A 17,338-nucleotide genomic window follows, 5' to 3' on the forward strand; every position below is an offset into this window, starting at 1 on the left:
ATTCTAATTTTTATATACATTTTTATGTATACAATATTCTAATTCTATATTTATTATGTATACAATATTCTAATTCTATATTTATTATGTATACAATATTCTAATTCTGTATTTATTTATTATGTAAACAATATTCTAATTTTTAATTATTTATTTATTTTGGATTTTAAATATTTATTTATTTATTTTGTTTACAATATTCTGTCTACATGAATTTCTGCAATATTCTAATATATCTATATTTATTGTGTAAACAATATTCTAATTTTTATATTTATTTATTATGTACACAGTATTCTAATTTTATATTTATCATGTGTACAATATTCTAATTTTATAATCATTTTTATGTATATAATATTCTAATTTCATATTTATTTATTATGTACACAATATTCTAATTTTATATTTATTATGAATACAATACTCTAATTTTATATTTATTATGTATACAATATTCTAATTTTTATATTTATTTATCATGTAGACAATATTCTGATTTTTATATTTATTTATTATGTATAAAATATTCTAATTTTATATTTATTTATTGTGTATACAATATTCTAATTTTACATGTATTTATTCTGTTACAATATTCTAATTTAATATTTACTTCTTATGTACACAATATTCTAATTTTATATTTACTATGTATAAAATATTCTAATTTTATATTTATTTATTAAGTATACAATATTCTAATTTTATATTGATTTATTATGTACACAATATTCTAATTTTATGTTTATTTATTTTGTGTACAATAATCTGATTTCATATTTATTTATTGTGTACACAATATTTTAATTTCATGTTTATTATTTATTCAATATTCTAATTTTACATTTATTTTTTTGATTTTGTTAATTTTTTGTGATTTTTTTGTAATTTTTTTGTGATTTTTCTTGTGATTTTTTTGCAATTTTCTTTGATTTTTTTTGTAATTTTTTTATTTTCTTGTGATTTTTTTGCGATTTTTTGTAATTTTTTGTGATTTTCTTCATGATTTTTTTTGTGAATTTTTTGTGATTCTTTTTTTCGTGATTTTTTCGTGATTTTTGTGATTTTTTTGTGATTTTTAACGACTTTTTTTGTGAATTTTTTGTTATTTTTTTGTGGGTTTTTTTTGTGATTTTTTGTGATTTCCTTGTGGTTTTTTTTTGTGATATTTTTCTGGTTTTTTGTGATTTTTTTTGACTTTTTTGTGATTTTTTTTTACTTTTTTGCGATTTTTTTGTGATTTTTTTTTATTTTTTTTTTGATTTTTTTCGTGATTTTTTCTTGATTTTTTGTGATTTTTTTTGTAATTTATTTTGTGGCTTTTTTGTGATTTTTTTTGGATTTTTTTTTGAATTTTTTTGATTTTTTGTGATTTTTTCGTGATTTTCTTTGTGATTGTTTTTGTGATTTTTTGTGATTTTTTTACATTTTTTTGCGATTTTTTTGTGATTTTTTGTGATTTTATATTTTATTTATTATGCATAAAATATTCTAATTTTATGTTTATTTATTATGTCCACAATATTCTAATTTTATGTTTATTTATTATGTCCACAATATTCTAATTTTATGTTTGTTTATTTTGTATGCAATATTCTAATTTTATATTTATTATGTGTACAATACTCTAATTTTATATTCATTTATAATGTACACAATATTCTAATTTTATGTTTATTTATTATGGATACAATAATCTGATTTTATATTTATTTATTGTGTACACAATATTCTAATTTTATATTTATTTATTATGTATACAATATTCCATCTGTGCATACGCCTGCCGCCCAGAAGAGGGCACCAGACCCCATCACAGATGGTTCTGAGCCCCCGTGCGGTGGCCGGAACTCGAACTCAGGACCTTGGGAAGAGCAGGCAGGATTAGACCCCCCTAAAGGGGCCCCAGCTGTCCCGGCTGTACGGCGGCCGCCGAGGGACAGGGAACCGCGCGCTCCGCTCCGTACGGAAGTTCCCCATGGGGGCCGCCATGTTCCCACCGTCATTTCCGTCGGTCCCGGGCTGTACGGTGGCCGCCGAGGGACCGGAAGCCTCGCGTTTCGCTCCGTACGGAAGTTCCCCATGGGGGCCGCCATGTTCCCACCGGCTGTACGGCGGCCGCCGAGGGACCGGGAACCGCGCGTTCGGCTCCGTACGGAATTTCCCCTCGGGGGCCGCCATGTTCGCACCGTCATTTCCGGCGGTCCCGGGCTGTACGGTGGCCGCCGAGGAACCGGAAGCCTCGCGCTCCGCTCCGTACGGAACTTCACCCATGGGGGCCGCCATGTTTGCACCGGCTGTACTGCGGCCGCCGAGGGACCGGGAACCGCGCGTTCGGCTCCGTACGGAACTTCCCCCATGGGGGCCGCCATGTTCGCACCGTCATTTCCGGCGGTCCCGGGTTCTACGGTGGCCGCCGAGGAACCGGAAGCCTCGCGCTCCGCTCCGTACGGAACTTCGCCCATGGGGGCCGCCATGTTTGCACGGAGCGGAACCCAGAAGACGGGCCCAAGATGGAGGCGGCGGCGGCGGCGGCGCTGTGACCGGTGAGCGCGGGCCCGCGCAGAACTCGAACCCAGGACCCGCGCCGTGGCCTGGGCGGGGCGGGACCGGGCTCGAGGGTTTTGGGGGTCATGGACTCGGGTGCGAGATTCCCGGATGAACGCGAAGCCCTGCGGTCTCGGCTCCGCGGCTCGGGAGTTCCCGCCATCGGCCTGGAGTTCTCTTTATAGAGTTTTGTGTTTTTAATTAATTTATTTATTGTTTATGCAGTGATCTGGGCGGGCGGGACTCGAACTCGGGACCTCGGGCGGAGGAGCAAGCGGCGCTCTAACCACTGAGCCGCCCCTCCGGCCCCCTAAATATTATTATTTTATATTTACTTATTTTCATTATTTTTTAAAAATATTTATTTATTCTTATTTTATTATTTATTTACTTATTTATTCTTATTTATTTATTCATTTATTTTTAATGCCATGTTCTGTGCAGGCCAGAAATGGGGCGCCAGACCCCATTGACAGACGGCTGTGAGCCACCGTGGGGTTCCCGGGACTCGAACTCGGTACCCCGGGGAAGAAGAAGAGCAGGCGCTGCTCTAACCACTGAGCTATCTCCCCTCCGGCCCCCTAAATATTATTTTTTTATATTGCTTTCTTATTATTTTTTTCAAAAAAAAATATTTATTTATTTATTTATTTGCCACCCTGGGGTGGCCGGGACTCGAACTCAGGACCCGTGGAAGAGCAGATAATAATTATTATTATTTTATATGTATTTATTGATTATTATTTTTAGTATTTATTTATTTATTCTCATTTTATTATTTATTTATTATTATTTTCCAACAAATATTTATTTATTTATTTATTTGTTCGGGACTCGAACTCAGGACCCGGGGAAGAGCAGATAATTATTATTATTATTTTATATGTATTTATTATTATTTTTTAATATTTATTTATTTGCCACCCTGCGGTGTCCGGGACTCGAACTCAGGACCCGTGGAAGAGCAGATAATTATTATTATACTTTTATATGTATTTATTGATTATTATTTTTTAGTATTTATTTATTTATTATTATTTTATTATTTATTTATTATTATTTTCTAACAAACATTTATTTATTTATTTATCTGGGATTCGAACTCAGGACCCGGGGAAGAGCAGATAATTATTATTATTATTATTTTATATGTATTTATTTTTATTGTTTACTACTTATTTATTTATTTGCCACCCTGGGGTGGCCGGAACTCGAACTCAGGACCCGGGGAAGAAGAGCAGGCAGCGCTCTAACCACTGAGCCACCTCTCCAACCCCCTACATATTATTATTTTTTTATATTTATTTATTATTATTATTTTCTCAAAAATATTTATTTATTTATTTATTTCTCCGGGACTCGAACTCAGGACCCGGGGAAGAGCAGGTAAATATTATTATTTATATTTATTTATATTTATTATTATTTATATTTATTTCCTTATCTCCTCGCCCCCCCAGGACCCGCATGGCCCCCGCCGCCCGGCCCGACCCCCGCCCGCCTGCAGCACCACGGGGCCCATGGAGCCGGCGCGAGGCCCCCAGGCTGCCCGGGCCCTGGGCACCGTCAAGGTTTTCCTGCCCAACAAGCAGCGCACGGTGGTGAGTCCGCGGGGGTCAGTCAGCAATCAATCAATAAATAAATAGTATTGAGGGGGTGGAGGGGCGGCTCGGTGGTTAGAGCACCACCTGCTCTGCCCGGGGTCCCGGGTTCGAGTCCCGGCCACCACAGGGTGGATCACAGCCGTCTGGGATGGGGTCTGGTGCCCTCTGCTGTGTTGTATAATGAATAAATAAATAAATATTAAAAATTAGAATATTTTATACACAATAAATAAATATTAAAAACTAGAAAATTGTATACATGATAAATAAATATTTAAAAAAATAGGCGCGGGTTCCAGGCGGTCCACACTGTCAACCTGGGACCCGAAGGGTAGGAGGTGGCTACTGCAGAGGGGGGGAATAATAATAATAATGATAATGATAATGATAATAACAATAATAATAACAATAATAGTAATAATAACAATAATGACAACAATAATAATGATAACGGTAATAATAATAGTAATGACAATAACAATAATAATAATGATAATAACAACAATAATAATAGTAATAATATCAATAATAGTAATAACAATAATAATAATAATAACAACAACAAAAATAGTAATAATAACAACAATAATAATGATAATAATAATATTAATATTATTAATAATAACAATGAGGACCCGCGCCCCCACGCAGGTGACCGTCCGCGATGGCGCGAGCGTCTACGACTCCCTGGACAAGGCGCTCAAGGTGCGGGGCCTCAACCAGGACTGCTGCGTGGTCTACAGGCTCATCCGCGGGTGAGTGCGCGCCCCGGGGTCCCGAGTTCGAGTCCCGGCCACACCATGGCGGCTCAGAACCCTCAGAGATGGGGTCTGGTGCCCGGAACGGAAAGTTCCAGAACCCCGAGAACAGGAAGTTGTAGAAAGTCCTGGATCCCCGAGAACAGGAAGTTGTAGAAAGTCCTGGACCCCCGAGGACAGGAAGTTGTAGAAAGTTCTAGAACCCCGAGGACAGGAAGTTGTAGAAAGTCCTGGATCCCCGAGAACAGGAAGTTGTAGAAAGTCCTGGATCCCCGAGAACAGGAAGTTGTAGAAAGTCCTGGATCCCCGAGAACAGGAAGTTGTAGAAAGTCCTGGACCCCCGAGGACAGGAAGTTGTAGAAAGTCCTGGATCCCCGAGGACAGGAAGTTGTAGAAAGTCCTGGACCCCCGAGAACAGGAAGTTGTAGAAAGTCCTGGATCCCCGAGAACAGGAAGTTGTAGAAAGTCCTGGATCCCCGAGGACAGGAAGTTGTAGAAAGTCCTGGACCCCCGAGAACAGGAAGTTGTAGAAAGTCCTGGACCCCCGAGAACAGGAAGTTGTAGAAAGTCCTGGACCCCCGAGAACAGGAAGTTGTAGAAAGTCCTGGACCCCTGAGGACAGGAAGTTGTAGAAAGTCCTGGACCCCCGAGAACAGGAAGTTGTAGAAAGTCCTGGATCCCCGAGGACAGGAAGTTGTAGAAAGTCCTGGATCCCCGAGGACAGGAAGTTGTAGAAAGTTCTAGAACCCCGAGGACAGGAAGTTGTAGAAAGTTCTGGATCCCCGAGAACAGGAAGTTGTAGAAAGTCCTGGATCCCCGAGGACAGGAAGTTGTAGAAAGTCCTGGATCCCCGAGAACAGGAAGTTGTAGAAAGTCCTGGACCCCCGAGAACAGGAAGTTGTAGAAAGTCCTGGACCCCCGAGGACAGGAAGTTGTAGAAAGTCCTGGATCCCCGAGAACAGGAAGTTGTAGAAAGTTCTAGAACCCCGAGAACAGGAAGTTGTAGAAAGTCCTGGATCCCCGAGGACAGGAAGTTGTAGAAAGTTCTAGAACCCCTGAGAACAGGAAGTTGTAGAAAGTCCTGGACCCCCGAGAACAGGAAGTTGTAGAAAGTCCTGGACCCCTGAGAACAGGAAGTTGTAGAAAGTCCTGGACCCCCGAGAACAGGAAGTTGTAGAAAGTCCTGGATCCCCGAGAACAGGAAGTTGTAGAAAGTCCTGGATCCCCGAGAACAGGAAGTTGTAGAAAGTCCTGGATCCCCGAGGACAGGAAGTTGTAGAAAGTCCTGGATCCCCGAGAACAGGAAGTTGTAGAAAGTCCTGGATCCCCGAGGACAGGAAGTTGTAGAAAGTCCTGGATCCCCGAGGACAGGAAGTTGTAGAAAGTCCTGGACCCCCGAGGACAGGAAGTTGTAGAAAGTCCTGGATCCACGAGAACAGGAAGTTGTAGAAAGTCCTGGACCCCCGAGGACAGGAAGTTGTAGAAAGTCCTGGACCCCCGAGAACAGGAAGTTGTAGAAAGTTCTAGAACCCAGAGGACAGGAAGTTGTAGAAAGTCCTGGACCCCCGAGAACAGGAAGTTGTAGAAAGTTCTAGAACCCCGAGAACAGGAAGTTGTAGAAAGTCCTGGACCCCCGAGAACAGGAAGTTGTAGAAAGTCCTGGATCCCCGAGGACAGGAAGTTGTAGAAAGTCCTGGATCCCCGAGGACAGGAAGTTGTAGAAAGTCCTGGACCCCCGAGAACAGGAAGTTGTAGAAAGTCCTGGACCCCCGAGAACAGGAAGTTGTAGAAAGTTCTAGACCCCCGAGGACAGGAAGTTGTAGAAAGTCCTGGACCCCCGAGAACAGGAAGTTGTAGAAAGTTCTAGACCCCCGAGGACAGGAAGTTGTAGAAAGTCCTGGACCCCCGAGAACAGGAAGTTGTAGAAAGTCCTGGACCCCCGAGGACAGGAAGTTGTAGAAAGTCCTGGACCCCCGAGGACAGGAAGTTGTAGAAAGTCCTGGATCCCCGAGGACAGGAAGTTGTAGAAAGTTCTAGTACCCCCGAGAACAGGAAGTTGTAGAAAGTCCTGGACCCCCGAGGACAGGAAGTTGTAGAAAGTCCTGGATCCCCGAGGACAGGAAGTTGTAGAAAGTCCTGGATCCCCGAGGACAGGAAGTTGTAGAAAGTCCTGGATCCCCGAGGACAGGAAGTTGTAGAAAGTTCTAGAACCCCGAGAACAGGAAGTTGTAGAAAGTCCTGGACCCCCGAGGACAGGAAGTTGTAGAAAGTCCTGGAACCCCGAGGACAGGAAGTTGTAGAAAGTTCTAGAACCCCGAGGACAGGAAGTCCCCGTCCCCCGAGACCCGTGCGCCCCCGACACTCGCACCCGGGACCCTCTCACCCCCGCCCCCCCCGCTCGGCAGCAGGAAGACCGAGACGGCCTGGGACGCGGCCATGGCGCCGCTGGACGGGGAGGAGCTGCTCGTCGAGGTCCTGGACGACGTCCCGCTGACCACGCACAACTTCGTGAGCGCCGCGGGGGGGCCAGGGGCGGGGGCGGGAGACCCCACGTGTGGGCCGGGGTGGAGGAGGTGGACGGGGTGACGCTAACCACTGCACCACCCGTCTTTTTTTGTTTTTTTTTTTTTTTCCTCTGCGCTAACCACTGCGCCACCCGGCTTTTTTTTGTTTTTTTTTTTTTCCTCTCCGCTAACCACTGCACCACCCGGCTCTTTTTGTTTTTTTTTTTTTTTCTTGCGCTGACCACTATGCTACCCGGCTCTTTTTTTTTTTTTTTTGCGCTGACCACTGCCCCACCCAGCCTTTTTTTCCCCCCGGCCCCAGGTGCGAAAGACGTTCTTCAGCCTGGCCTTCTGCGACTTCTGCCTCAAGTTCCTGTTCCACGGCTTCCGCTGCCAGACCTGCGGCTACAAATTCCACCAGCACTGCTCCGCCCGCGTGCCCACCGTCTGCGTGGACCTGGGCACCCGACGCCGCCCGCGGTGAGAGCCCCGGGTTCGAGTCCCGGCGGCCACGATGTGGGGGGGGCTCGGTGGTTGGAGAACCGGCCTGCTCTTCCCGGGTCCCGGGTTCGATGCTTTATTCTAATTTTTATTTAATTTATTTTTAATCAATTTAATTTTATTTAATTTGATATTCTAATTTTTATTTAATTTACTTTTAATCAATTTAATTTTATTTGATATTCTAATTTTTATTTATTCCTAATCAATTTAATTTTATTTAATTTGATATTCTGATTTTTATTTAATTTATTTTTAATCAACTTAATTTTATTTAATTTGATATTCTAATTTTCATATAATTTATTTTTAACCAATTTAATTTAATTTGATATTCTAATTTTTATTTATTTTTAATCAATTTAATTTTATTTAATTTAATATTCTGATTTTTATTTAATTTATTTTTCATCAACTTAATTTAATTTGATATTCTAGTTTTTATTTAATTCATTATTAATCAATTTAATTTAATTTGATATTTAATTTTTATTTAATTTACTTTTAATCAATTTAATTTTATTTAATTTGATATTCTAATTTTTATTTAATTTATTTTTAATCAATTTAATTTTACTTAATTTGATATTGTAATTTTTATATTTATTTATTATGCATGCAATATTCTAATTTTATCCATTATGCGTGCAACGTTCTAATGAGCCATCCTGGGGTGGCCGGGACTCGAACCCAGGACCTCGGGCAGAGCCGCCCGACGCTCTAACCACTGAGCCGCCCCTCCAGCCCCAGTAAACATCCCTGCAGCTGGGATCCCCGATAGACGCGCCGGGCGGGACTCGAACCCGGGACCCTTGGCACTGAGCCGTCCCCGTTTTATTTTTCTCTCCCTCAGCCCTGACCCCCGACCCCGTGACCCGGAGCCCTTCGCCTTCCCGGCCAATCCCCCGCTGCAGCGCATCCGCTCCACCTCGACGCCCAACGTCCACATGGTCAGCACCGCGGCCCCCGTGGACCCCGCACTCCTGCAGGTGAGGACTTGGGGCGGGCGGGGGAGGGCTGGGTCCCGAGTTCGAGTCCCTGTGAGGACATCGGGGAGAGCTGGGGGGTGGCTCAGTGGTTAAGCACATGGGTCCCGAGTTCGAGTTACGGCAGCCACACGGTGGCTCGGAACCGTCTGTGAATTAGAATATTGTATCCATGATAAATAAATATAAAAGTGAATATAAAAGAGAAGTAGAATGTTGTATATATGATAAATAAATAAACATAAGAATTAATTAGGATATTGCGTACGTAATTAATAAATATAAAAATTAGAATATCGCATAGAGAGTAAATGAATAAATATAAAAACTAATTAGAATACGATACATAATAAATAAATATAAAATTAGCATATTATGTAACTAATAAATGAAAGTAAATATAAAAGAGAATTCGAATATTGTATGCATAGTAAATAAATAAATATAAAAATTAAATGAATACAAAAGTAAATGTAAAAGATAAGTAGAATATTGTATATATAATAAATAAATGTAAAAACAAATATAAAAGAGAATCAGAATATTGTACACGTAATGAATAAATAGGTTTAAAAATTAGTTGAAATATAAAAATTAATTAGAATATTATATAATAAATAAATATAAACAAACACACAACAGAACTAGAATTTCCCCCCCCCGTCCTCCCAGGCCCCCGCTCACAGCCCCAGCCCGGCCCCTGCGTCCTCGGGGCGGAAACCCCCACAGCCCAGGTCCCCGCCGGAGCCGCGGGAGCGCAAGGCCTTGGCGGAGGAGAAGAAGAAGGAGGTACGGCGTTTGGGGGGGGTCGTGGACGGGGGTGGGCGGGGCCCGAGTTCGAGTCCTGACATTCCAAAAGTCCCGGGTTCGAGCCCAGCGCGGGTCCTGATTCTGAGTCCCTGCGTGGGTCCCGAGTTCGAGCTCCAGTCAGGTACCGAGTTCGAGCCCCCGGTCAGGTACGAGTTCGAGCCCCAGTCAGGTACCGAGTTCGAGCCCCCGGTCAGGTCCCGAGTTCGAGCCCCAGTCAGGTCCCGAGTTCGAGCCCCAGTCAGGTATCGAGTTCGAGCCCCAGTCAGGTACCGAGTTCGAGCCCCCGGTCAGGTACCGAGTTCGAGTCCCCGGTCAGGTATCGAGTTCGAGCCCCAGTCAGGTACCGAGTTCGAGCCCCCGGTCAGGTCCCGAGTTCGAGCCCCCGGTCAGGTCCCGAGTTCGAGCCCCGGTCAGGTCCCGAGTTTGAGCCCCAGTCTGGTACCGAATTCGAGCCCCGGTCAGGTACCGAGTTCGAGTCCCCGGTCAGGTACCGAGTTCGAGTCCCCGGTCAGAAACCGAGTTCGAGCCCCAGTCAGGTCCCGAGTTCGAGCCTCCACACGGGTCCCGAGTTCGAGCCCCCGGTCAGGTCCCGAGTTCGAGCCCCAGTCAGGTACCGAGTTCGAGCCCCAGTCAGGTCCCGAGTTCGAGTCCCCCTCCCCGCGCGGGTCCCGAGTTCGAGTCCCCCCACCCCCCGCCCCGCAGAAGCAGCTCGGGTTCCGGGACTCGGGCTACTACTGGGAGGTGCCGCCGGGCGAGGTGCAGCTGCTGCAGCGGGTCGGGGCCGGGTCGTTCGGGACGGTGTTCCGCGGGCGCTGGCACGGGGACGTCGCGGTGAAGGTGCTGAGGGTGGCGCGGCCGACGGCGGAGCAGGCGCGGGCGTTCCGGAACGAGATGCAGGTGCTGAGGTGAGGGCGGGCGCGAGTGCGAGGGGGCGCGGGGGCCGCGGTGCGCGCGGTGTGCTGATTCTGTGTTAATTACGCATGCGGTATGCTAATTCTGTGTTAATTATGCGTGCGGTATGCTAATTTTATATTTATTATGCATGCAGTATTATGATTTATGTTTATTTATTGTGTCCGCAATATTCTAATTTTATACTCATCATGCATGCGGTATGCTAATTCTGCGTTCATTATGCGTGCGATATTCTAATTTTATATCCATTATATGTGTGATATTCTGATTTTATATTTATTTATTATGATGCAATATTCTAATTTTATGTTTATTATGCATACACTATTATAATTTTATGTTTATTGATTATGTATGCAATATTCTAATTCTCTTTGATATTGATTTTATATTTATTATGTATACGATATGCTAATTTTCCTTTCCATTTATTTTTATATTTATTATTTGACCCCTGAGCCATTTATGTATAATAAATACAAAAGAGAGCTAGAAGATTGTGTACCTAATAAATAAATATAAAACACAATTAAAACACTTATATATAATAAATAAATATAAATATTGTATGCATAGTAAATAAACACATAAATATATAAATTAGAATATCGTATAATAAATAAATAAAAAAGAGAATTATAATACTGTACACATAATAAAAAAATAAATGTGAAAATACCGTATTTACAACAAATAAATAAATATAAAAATACCGTATTTACAATACATAAATAAATATAAATATTGTGTACATAGTAAATACGTATAAAATTAGAATATTGCATACATAATTAATATAAAATTATAATATCATATACATAATAAATAAACACGAAAATACCTTATTTACAATAAATAAATAAGTATAAATATTGTATACATAGTAAATAAATAAATATAAAAATTAGAATATTTTATACATAATAAATAAATATGAAAATACCTTATTTACAATAAATAAATATAATTGCATACATAGCAAATAAATATAAAATCAGAATATCGCATGCATAATTGATATAAATTAGCATGTTGCATGCATAATTAATATAAGAATAAAATACCGCGTCCACCACAAACAAACAGCGTCCCCGACAAATAACCGCCCCGCCCGCCCGCAGGAAGACGCGCCACGCCAACATCCTGCTGTTCATGGGCTTCATGACGCGGCCGGGCCTGGCGATCATCACGCAGTGGTGCGAGGGGTCTAGCCTCTACCACCACCTGCACGTGGCCGACACGCGCTTCGACCTGGTGCAGCGCATCGACGTGGCGCGGCAGACGGCGCAGGGCATGGAGTGAGGATCCCGCGGGGGGTCGGGGAGTCGGTCAACAAACAGGTCTGGGAGTCGGTCAACAACCGGGTCTGGGAGTCGGTCGACAAACGGGGAGAGGTCTAGGAGTCGGTCAACAAACAGATCTAGGAGTCGGTCAATTACCAGGTCTGGGAGTCGGTCAACAAACGGGGAGAGGTCGGGGAGTCGGTCAACAAACAGGTCTAGGAGTCGGTCAACAAACAGGTCTGGGAGTCGGTCAACAAAGAGGTCTGGGAGTCGGTCAACAAACGGGGAGAGGTCTGGGAGTCGGTCAACAAACAGATCTGGGAGTCGGTCAACAAACAGGTCTGGGAGTCGGTCAACAAACGGGGAGAGGTCGGGGAGTCGGTCAACAAACAGGTCTGGGAGTCACTCAACAACCGGGTCTGGGAGTCGGTCGACAAACAGATCTGGGAGTCGGTCGACAAACGGGGAGAGGTCGGGGAGTCGCTCAACAAACGGGGAGAGGTCTGGGAGTCGGTCAACAAACAGGTCTGGGAGTCGGTCAACAAACGGGGAGAGGTCTGGGAGTCGGTCAACAAACAGGTCTGGGAGTCGGTCAATTACCAGGTCTGGGAGTCGGTCAACAAACAGATCTAGGAGTCGGTCAATTACCAGGTCTGGGAGTCGGTCAACAAACAGGGAGAGGTCTGGGAGTCGGTCAATAACCGGGTCTGGGAGTCGGTCAACAACCGGGGAGAGGTCGGGGAGTCGGTCAACAAACAGGGAGAGATCTGGGAGTCGGTCAACAACCGGGTCTAGGAGTCGGTCAACAAACAGATCTGGGAGTCGGTCAACAAACAGATCTAGGAGTCGCTCAACTACCAGGTCTAGGAGTCGCTCAACAAACAGATCTAGGAGTCGCTCAACTACCGCTTCCCCCCCCAGCTACCTCCACGCCAAGAACATCATCCACCGGGACCTCAAGTCCAACAGTATCCGCCCGGGCTGCCGGGGTGGGGGGGGAGGGGGCGGGGGGACGGCTCGGTGGTTAGGGCACGGTCGGGTCTCCCCGAGGTGCCGGGTTCGAGTGCCGGCCACCCCAGGGTGGACACAGAATATTGTATACATGATATTAATTTAAAAAATTAATTTTAATGTTAATTAATTTAATCAATAATTTTAATATTAACTGACTTTAATTAATATTAATTAATTTTAATTTAATATTGATTGATCAATTAATTCTGTTTAATTAATTTTAATATTAATATTAATTAAAAACTTTGTATGCATAATATTGATTTAAAAATCATTGCATGCATAATATTAATTTAAAAAATTAATTTTAATATTAATTTAAAACATTGTATACGTAATATTAACTAAACAAGCATTGCATACATAATATTAATTTTAAAAAATTAAATACATGTATTAATTTCAAAAATGTTGTATATGTAATATTAATTAAAAATATTTTATATGTATTAATATTGTATATAGGATATTAATTTTAAAAATATTGCATCCATAAAAATTGTATACATGATATTAATTTTAAAAAATAATGTATACATATTGTATACATAATATTAATTTAAAAAATTAATTTTAATATTAATTAAAAACATTGTATACGTAATATTAACTAAACAAACATTGCATACATAATATTAATTTTAAAAAATTAGATACATGTATTAATTTCAAAATGTTGTATATGTAATATTAATTAAAAATATTTTATATGTATTAATTAAAAAATATTGTATATAGGATATTAATTTTAAAAATATTGCATCCATAAAAATTGTACACATGATATTAATTTTAAAAAATAATGTATACATAATAATATCCTAAAAAATATTACATACATAATATTAATTTTAAAAACGTGGACATAATATTAATTAAAAAATTATATTATACATAATATTTATTTTAAAACATATCACGTACATAAAACACAAACATAAAAGTCAGAGAACCCGCACCCGCGTCCTTGACCCCGCCGGACATCTTCCTGCACGAGGGCCTCACGGTGAAGATCGGCGACTTCGGCCTGGCCACGGTGAAGACGCGCTGGAGCGGGGCGCAGCCCCTGGAGCAGCCGTCGGGGTCGGTGCTGTGGATGGTGAGTCGGGCCGGGCTGGGGGCCGAGTGCGAGTCCCGGTGATGACTGGGACTGAGTGTGAATCTGGGGGACCGAGTGCAAATTCCGAGGATGACTGGGACCGAGTGCGAATTTGGGGGGCTGGGTGCAAGTTCCGGTGACGAATGGTACCGAGTGCGAATCTGAGGGACTGAGTGTGAATTCCAGTGATTTGGGGGACCGAGTGCGAGTCCCGGTGATGACTGGGACCGAGTGCGAATCTGGGGGACCGAGTGAGAATCCCGGGGATCGAGTGCGAATTCCGGAGATTCGGGTGCCGAGTGCGAATCCTTGTGACGTGGGCCCCGAGTGCGAGTCCCCGACTCCCAGTGATGACTGGGACCGAGTGCGAATCCCAGGGACTGAGTGTGAATTCCGGCGATTCGGGTGCCGAGTGCGAGTCCCGGTGACGCTTGGCCCCGAGTGCGAGTCCCCGACCCCCACGGTTTCCCCCTCCCCCCCAGGCCGCCGAGGTGATTCGCATGCAGGACCCGAACCCCTACAGCTTCCAGTCCGACGTCTACGCCTACGGCGTCGTCCTCTTCGAGCTCATGAGCGGATCCCTGCCCTACAGGCACATCGGCTGCCGCGACCAGGTGGGCGGGGCCGCGTTAGCTATGCGCGGGGTATGCTGATTTATGCTAATTGTGTGCGCGGTGTGCTGATTTATGCTAATTGTGTGTGGTATGCTAATTATATGCTAATTGTGCGCGCGATATGCTGATTTATGCTAATTGTGCGCGCGGTATGCTAATTCTACGTTAGTTATGCGTGCGGCATGCTAATTTATGTTAATTGTGCGCGCGGTATGCTGATTTATGCTAATTGTGTGGTATGCTAAGTTATGCTAATTGTGTGCGATATGCTGATTTATGCTAATTATGTGCGGTATGCTAATTGTGTTGTGTGTTGATTATGCATGCGGTATGCTAATTTCATGTTAATTGTACATGCGGTGTGCTAATTTCATGTTGATTATGTGTGCGACATGCTAATTTTATGTTAATTATGCGTGCTATGTGCTGGTTTATGTTAATTGTGTAGTATGCTAATTTTGCATTGATTGTCCATGCGGCACGCTAATTTTATGCTAATTTGTGCACACGGTGTGCTGAATTCATGTTGATTGTGCACGAGGCATGCTAATTTTGTGTTAATTATGCATGCGGTATGCTAATTTTGTGTTGATTGTGTATGCGACATGCTAAAATTATGTTAAATTTGCATGTGGTGTGCTAATTTCATGTTAATTATGCAGGCAGTATGTTGATTTTATGTCAGTCATGCATGTGGCATGCTAATTCTGTGTTAATTATGTATGCAGTATGCTGATTTTATGTTAATTATGTGTGCTTATGCTGGTTTTATATTTGTTTGCTTGTTGTGTGTGCCATGTTCTGCTTTTTAATATTGATTTATTTACTATGTATGCGATATTCTAATTTTATGTTAATTATGTATGCAATATTCTAATTTTATGTTAATTATGTATGCGGTATCCTAATTTTATTTGTTATTCGCGCTATATTCACATTTTTACATTATGTGTGCGATATTCTAATTTTAAATTTATTTGTTCATTGCGTTTATATTTATCATGGACGCGATATTCTAATTTTCTTTTATATTTATTTATTATGTGTACAGTATTTTAATTTTTACATTTATTACATTTTTACGTTTTTTATTTATGAAATAAATATAAAATATATGTATTCTTATATATAAATATATTTATTCATATTTATATTTTATATTTATTAAATAAATCTAAAAATCAGAATATTGTATGCAAAATAAATAAAAATTAAAATATTGCATACACAATAAATAAATATTAAAATGAGAACGACCCTCCCCCTCCGCCCGAGATCCCCCCACTCCCGGGTCCCGGGTTCCAATCCCCCCGTTTCCCCCCCAGATCCTCTTCATGGTCGGCCGCGGCTTCCTCTCCCCGGACCTCAGCCAGGTCAGCAGGAACTGCCCCGCGGCCGTGCGCCGCCTGCTGGCCGACTGCCTCAAGTTCCAGCGCGAGGAGCGGCCGCTCTTCCCCCAGGTGGGTCCCGGGTGCGAGTGTCGGGAGGCCTACGGTCGGGGAGTCGATCAACAAACACTGAGGTCGCGTAGTCAATCGACAAACGCTGAGGTCGTGTAGTCAGTCACTGATCACATCCGCGAGTCATCAACAAACGCTGAGGTCGTGTAGTCGGTCAACAAACACTGAGGTCGCGTAGTCGATCGACAAACACTGAGGTCGTGTAGTCGATCAACAAACGCCGAGGTCGCGTAGTCGATCGACAAACACTGTGGTCGCGTGGTCGATCAACCAACACTGAGGTTGCGTAGTCGATCAACAAACGCTGAGGTCGCGGAGTCGATCAACCAACACTGAGGTCGGTTAGTCGATCAACAAACGCCGAGGTCGCGTAGTCGATCGACAAACACTGTGGTTGCGTAGTCGATCAACAAACACTGAGGTCGGTTAGTCGATCAACAAACGCTGAGGTCGCGGAGTCGATCAACCAACACTGAGGTTGCGTAGTCGATCAACAAACACTGAGGTCGCGGAGTCGATCGACAAACACTGAGGTCGCGTAGTCGATCAGTGATCACATCCGCGAGTCATCGACAAACGCTGAGGTCGCGTAGTCGATCGACAAACGCTGAGGTCGCGTAGTCGATCGACAAACGCTGAGGTCGCGTGGTCGATCGACAAACACTGGGGTCGCGTAGTCGATCAACAAACACTGAGGTCGCGTAGTCGATCGACAAACGCTGAGGTCTCCCCTCTCCCCCCCCCAGATCCTGGCCGCCCTGGAGCTGCTGCAGCGGTCGCTGCCCAAGATCGAGCGCAGCGCCTCCGAGCCCTCGCTGCACCGCGCCCCGGCCGACGACCTCCCCGCCTGCCTGCTCGGCGCGCCCCGACTCGTGCCTTAGGCCGCGGCTCGAACCCGGGACCCCGCGGACGGAGACGACTCGAACCCGGGACCCCGCGGACGGAGACGACTCGAACCCGGTGCTCTGACCACTGAGCCTTCCTGCCGGCCCGTCACCGTTCTGCCTGTGCCTCGACGCCGCCTCGCGGGTGGGGGGTCCCGGTCCCCCCCCGCGCTGGGAAATTTGGGGACCCCCCCGTGCCCCCCAGGGTTTGGTTTCCTGTTGACTGTGGGATTTTTTCTGGGATGTGCGGTAAGAATCGAACCCGGAACCTCCAAAGTGTGTGCGTGGTGTGTTTGTTCACGGGGACGCGCGGTGAGAGTCGAACCCGGAACCCTGGGACGCATTATAAGAATCGC

At 43.7% G+C, this 17,338-nt stretch overlaps 1 protein-coding gene across 3 annotated transcripts; it reads left to right on the forward strand.

The window, feature by feature from the left end:
* Positions 1-2,491: 2,491 nt before the first annotated feature.
* Positions 2,492-17,068, forward strand: Araf (A-Raf proto-oncogene, serine/threonine kinase). 3 transcript variants are annotated; one of them, XM_075958313.1, is made up of 14 exons: positions 2,492-2,549; positions 4,011-4,151; positions 4,806-4,909; positions 7,318-7,420; positions 7,739-7,896; positions 8,771-8,906; positions 9,576-9,692; positions 10,416-10,618; positions 11,750-11,926; positions 12,833-12,879; positions 13,906-14,024; positions 14,507-14,668; positions 15,964-16,098; positions 16,845-17,068. In XM_075958313.1, exons 2-14 carry the CDS (start codon positions 4,071-4,073, stop codon positions 16,977-16,979), a joined length of 1,677 nt encoding a protein of 558 aa, XP_075814428.1. In that variant the 5' UTR covers positions 2,492-2,549; positions 4,011-4,070; the 3' UTR covers positions 16,980-17,068. The 3 variants fall into 3 exon arrangements, with proteins under 3 accessions (XP_075814428.1, XP_075814430.1, XP_075814429.1); XM_075958315.1 differs by having other exon boundaries at positions 14,507-14,638; XM_075958314.1 differs by having other exon boundaries at positions 7,321-7,420.
* The last annotated feature ends 270 nt before the right edge of the window (positions 17,069-17,338 follow it).

Source organism: Microtus pennsylvanicus, chromosome X (assembly GCF_037038515.1).
Source record: "Microtus pennsylvanicus isolate mMicPen1 chromosome X, mMicPen1.hap1, whole genome shotgun sequence".
NCBI classification, from domain to species: Eukaryota; Metazoa; Chordata; class Mammalia; order Rodentia; family Cricetidae; genus Microtus; species Microtus pennsylvanicus.

Coding starts and splice junctions, on each gene's coding strand:
- Araf (XM_075958313.1), top strand. CDS start 4,071: ATGGAGCCGGCGCGAGGCCCCCAGGCTGCCCGGGCCCTGGGCACCGTC. Junction 9,693..10,415: donor CGGAGGAGAAGAAGAAGGAG/GTACGGCGTTTG, acceptor CCCGCCCCGCAG/AAGCAGCTCGGGTTCCGGGA. Junction 11,927..12,832: donor CAGACGGCGCAGGGCATGGA/GTGAGGATCCCG, acceptor TTCCCCCCCCAG/CTACCTCCACGCCAAGAACA.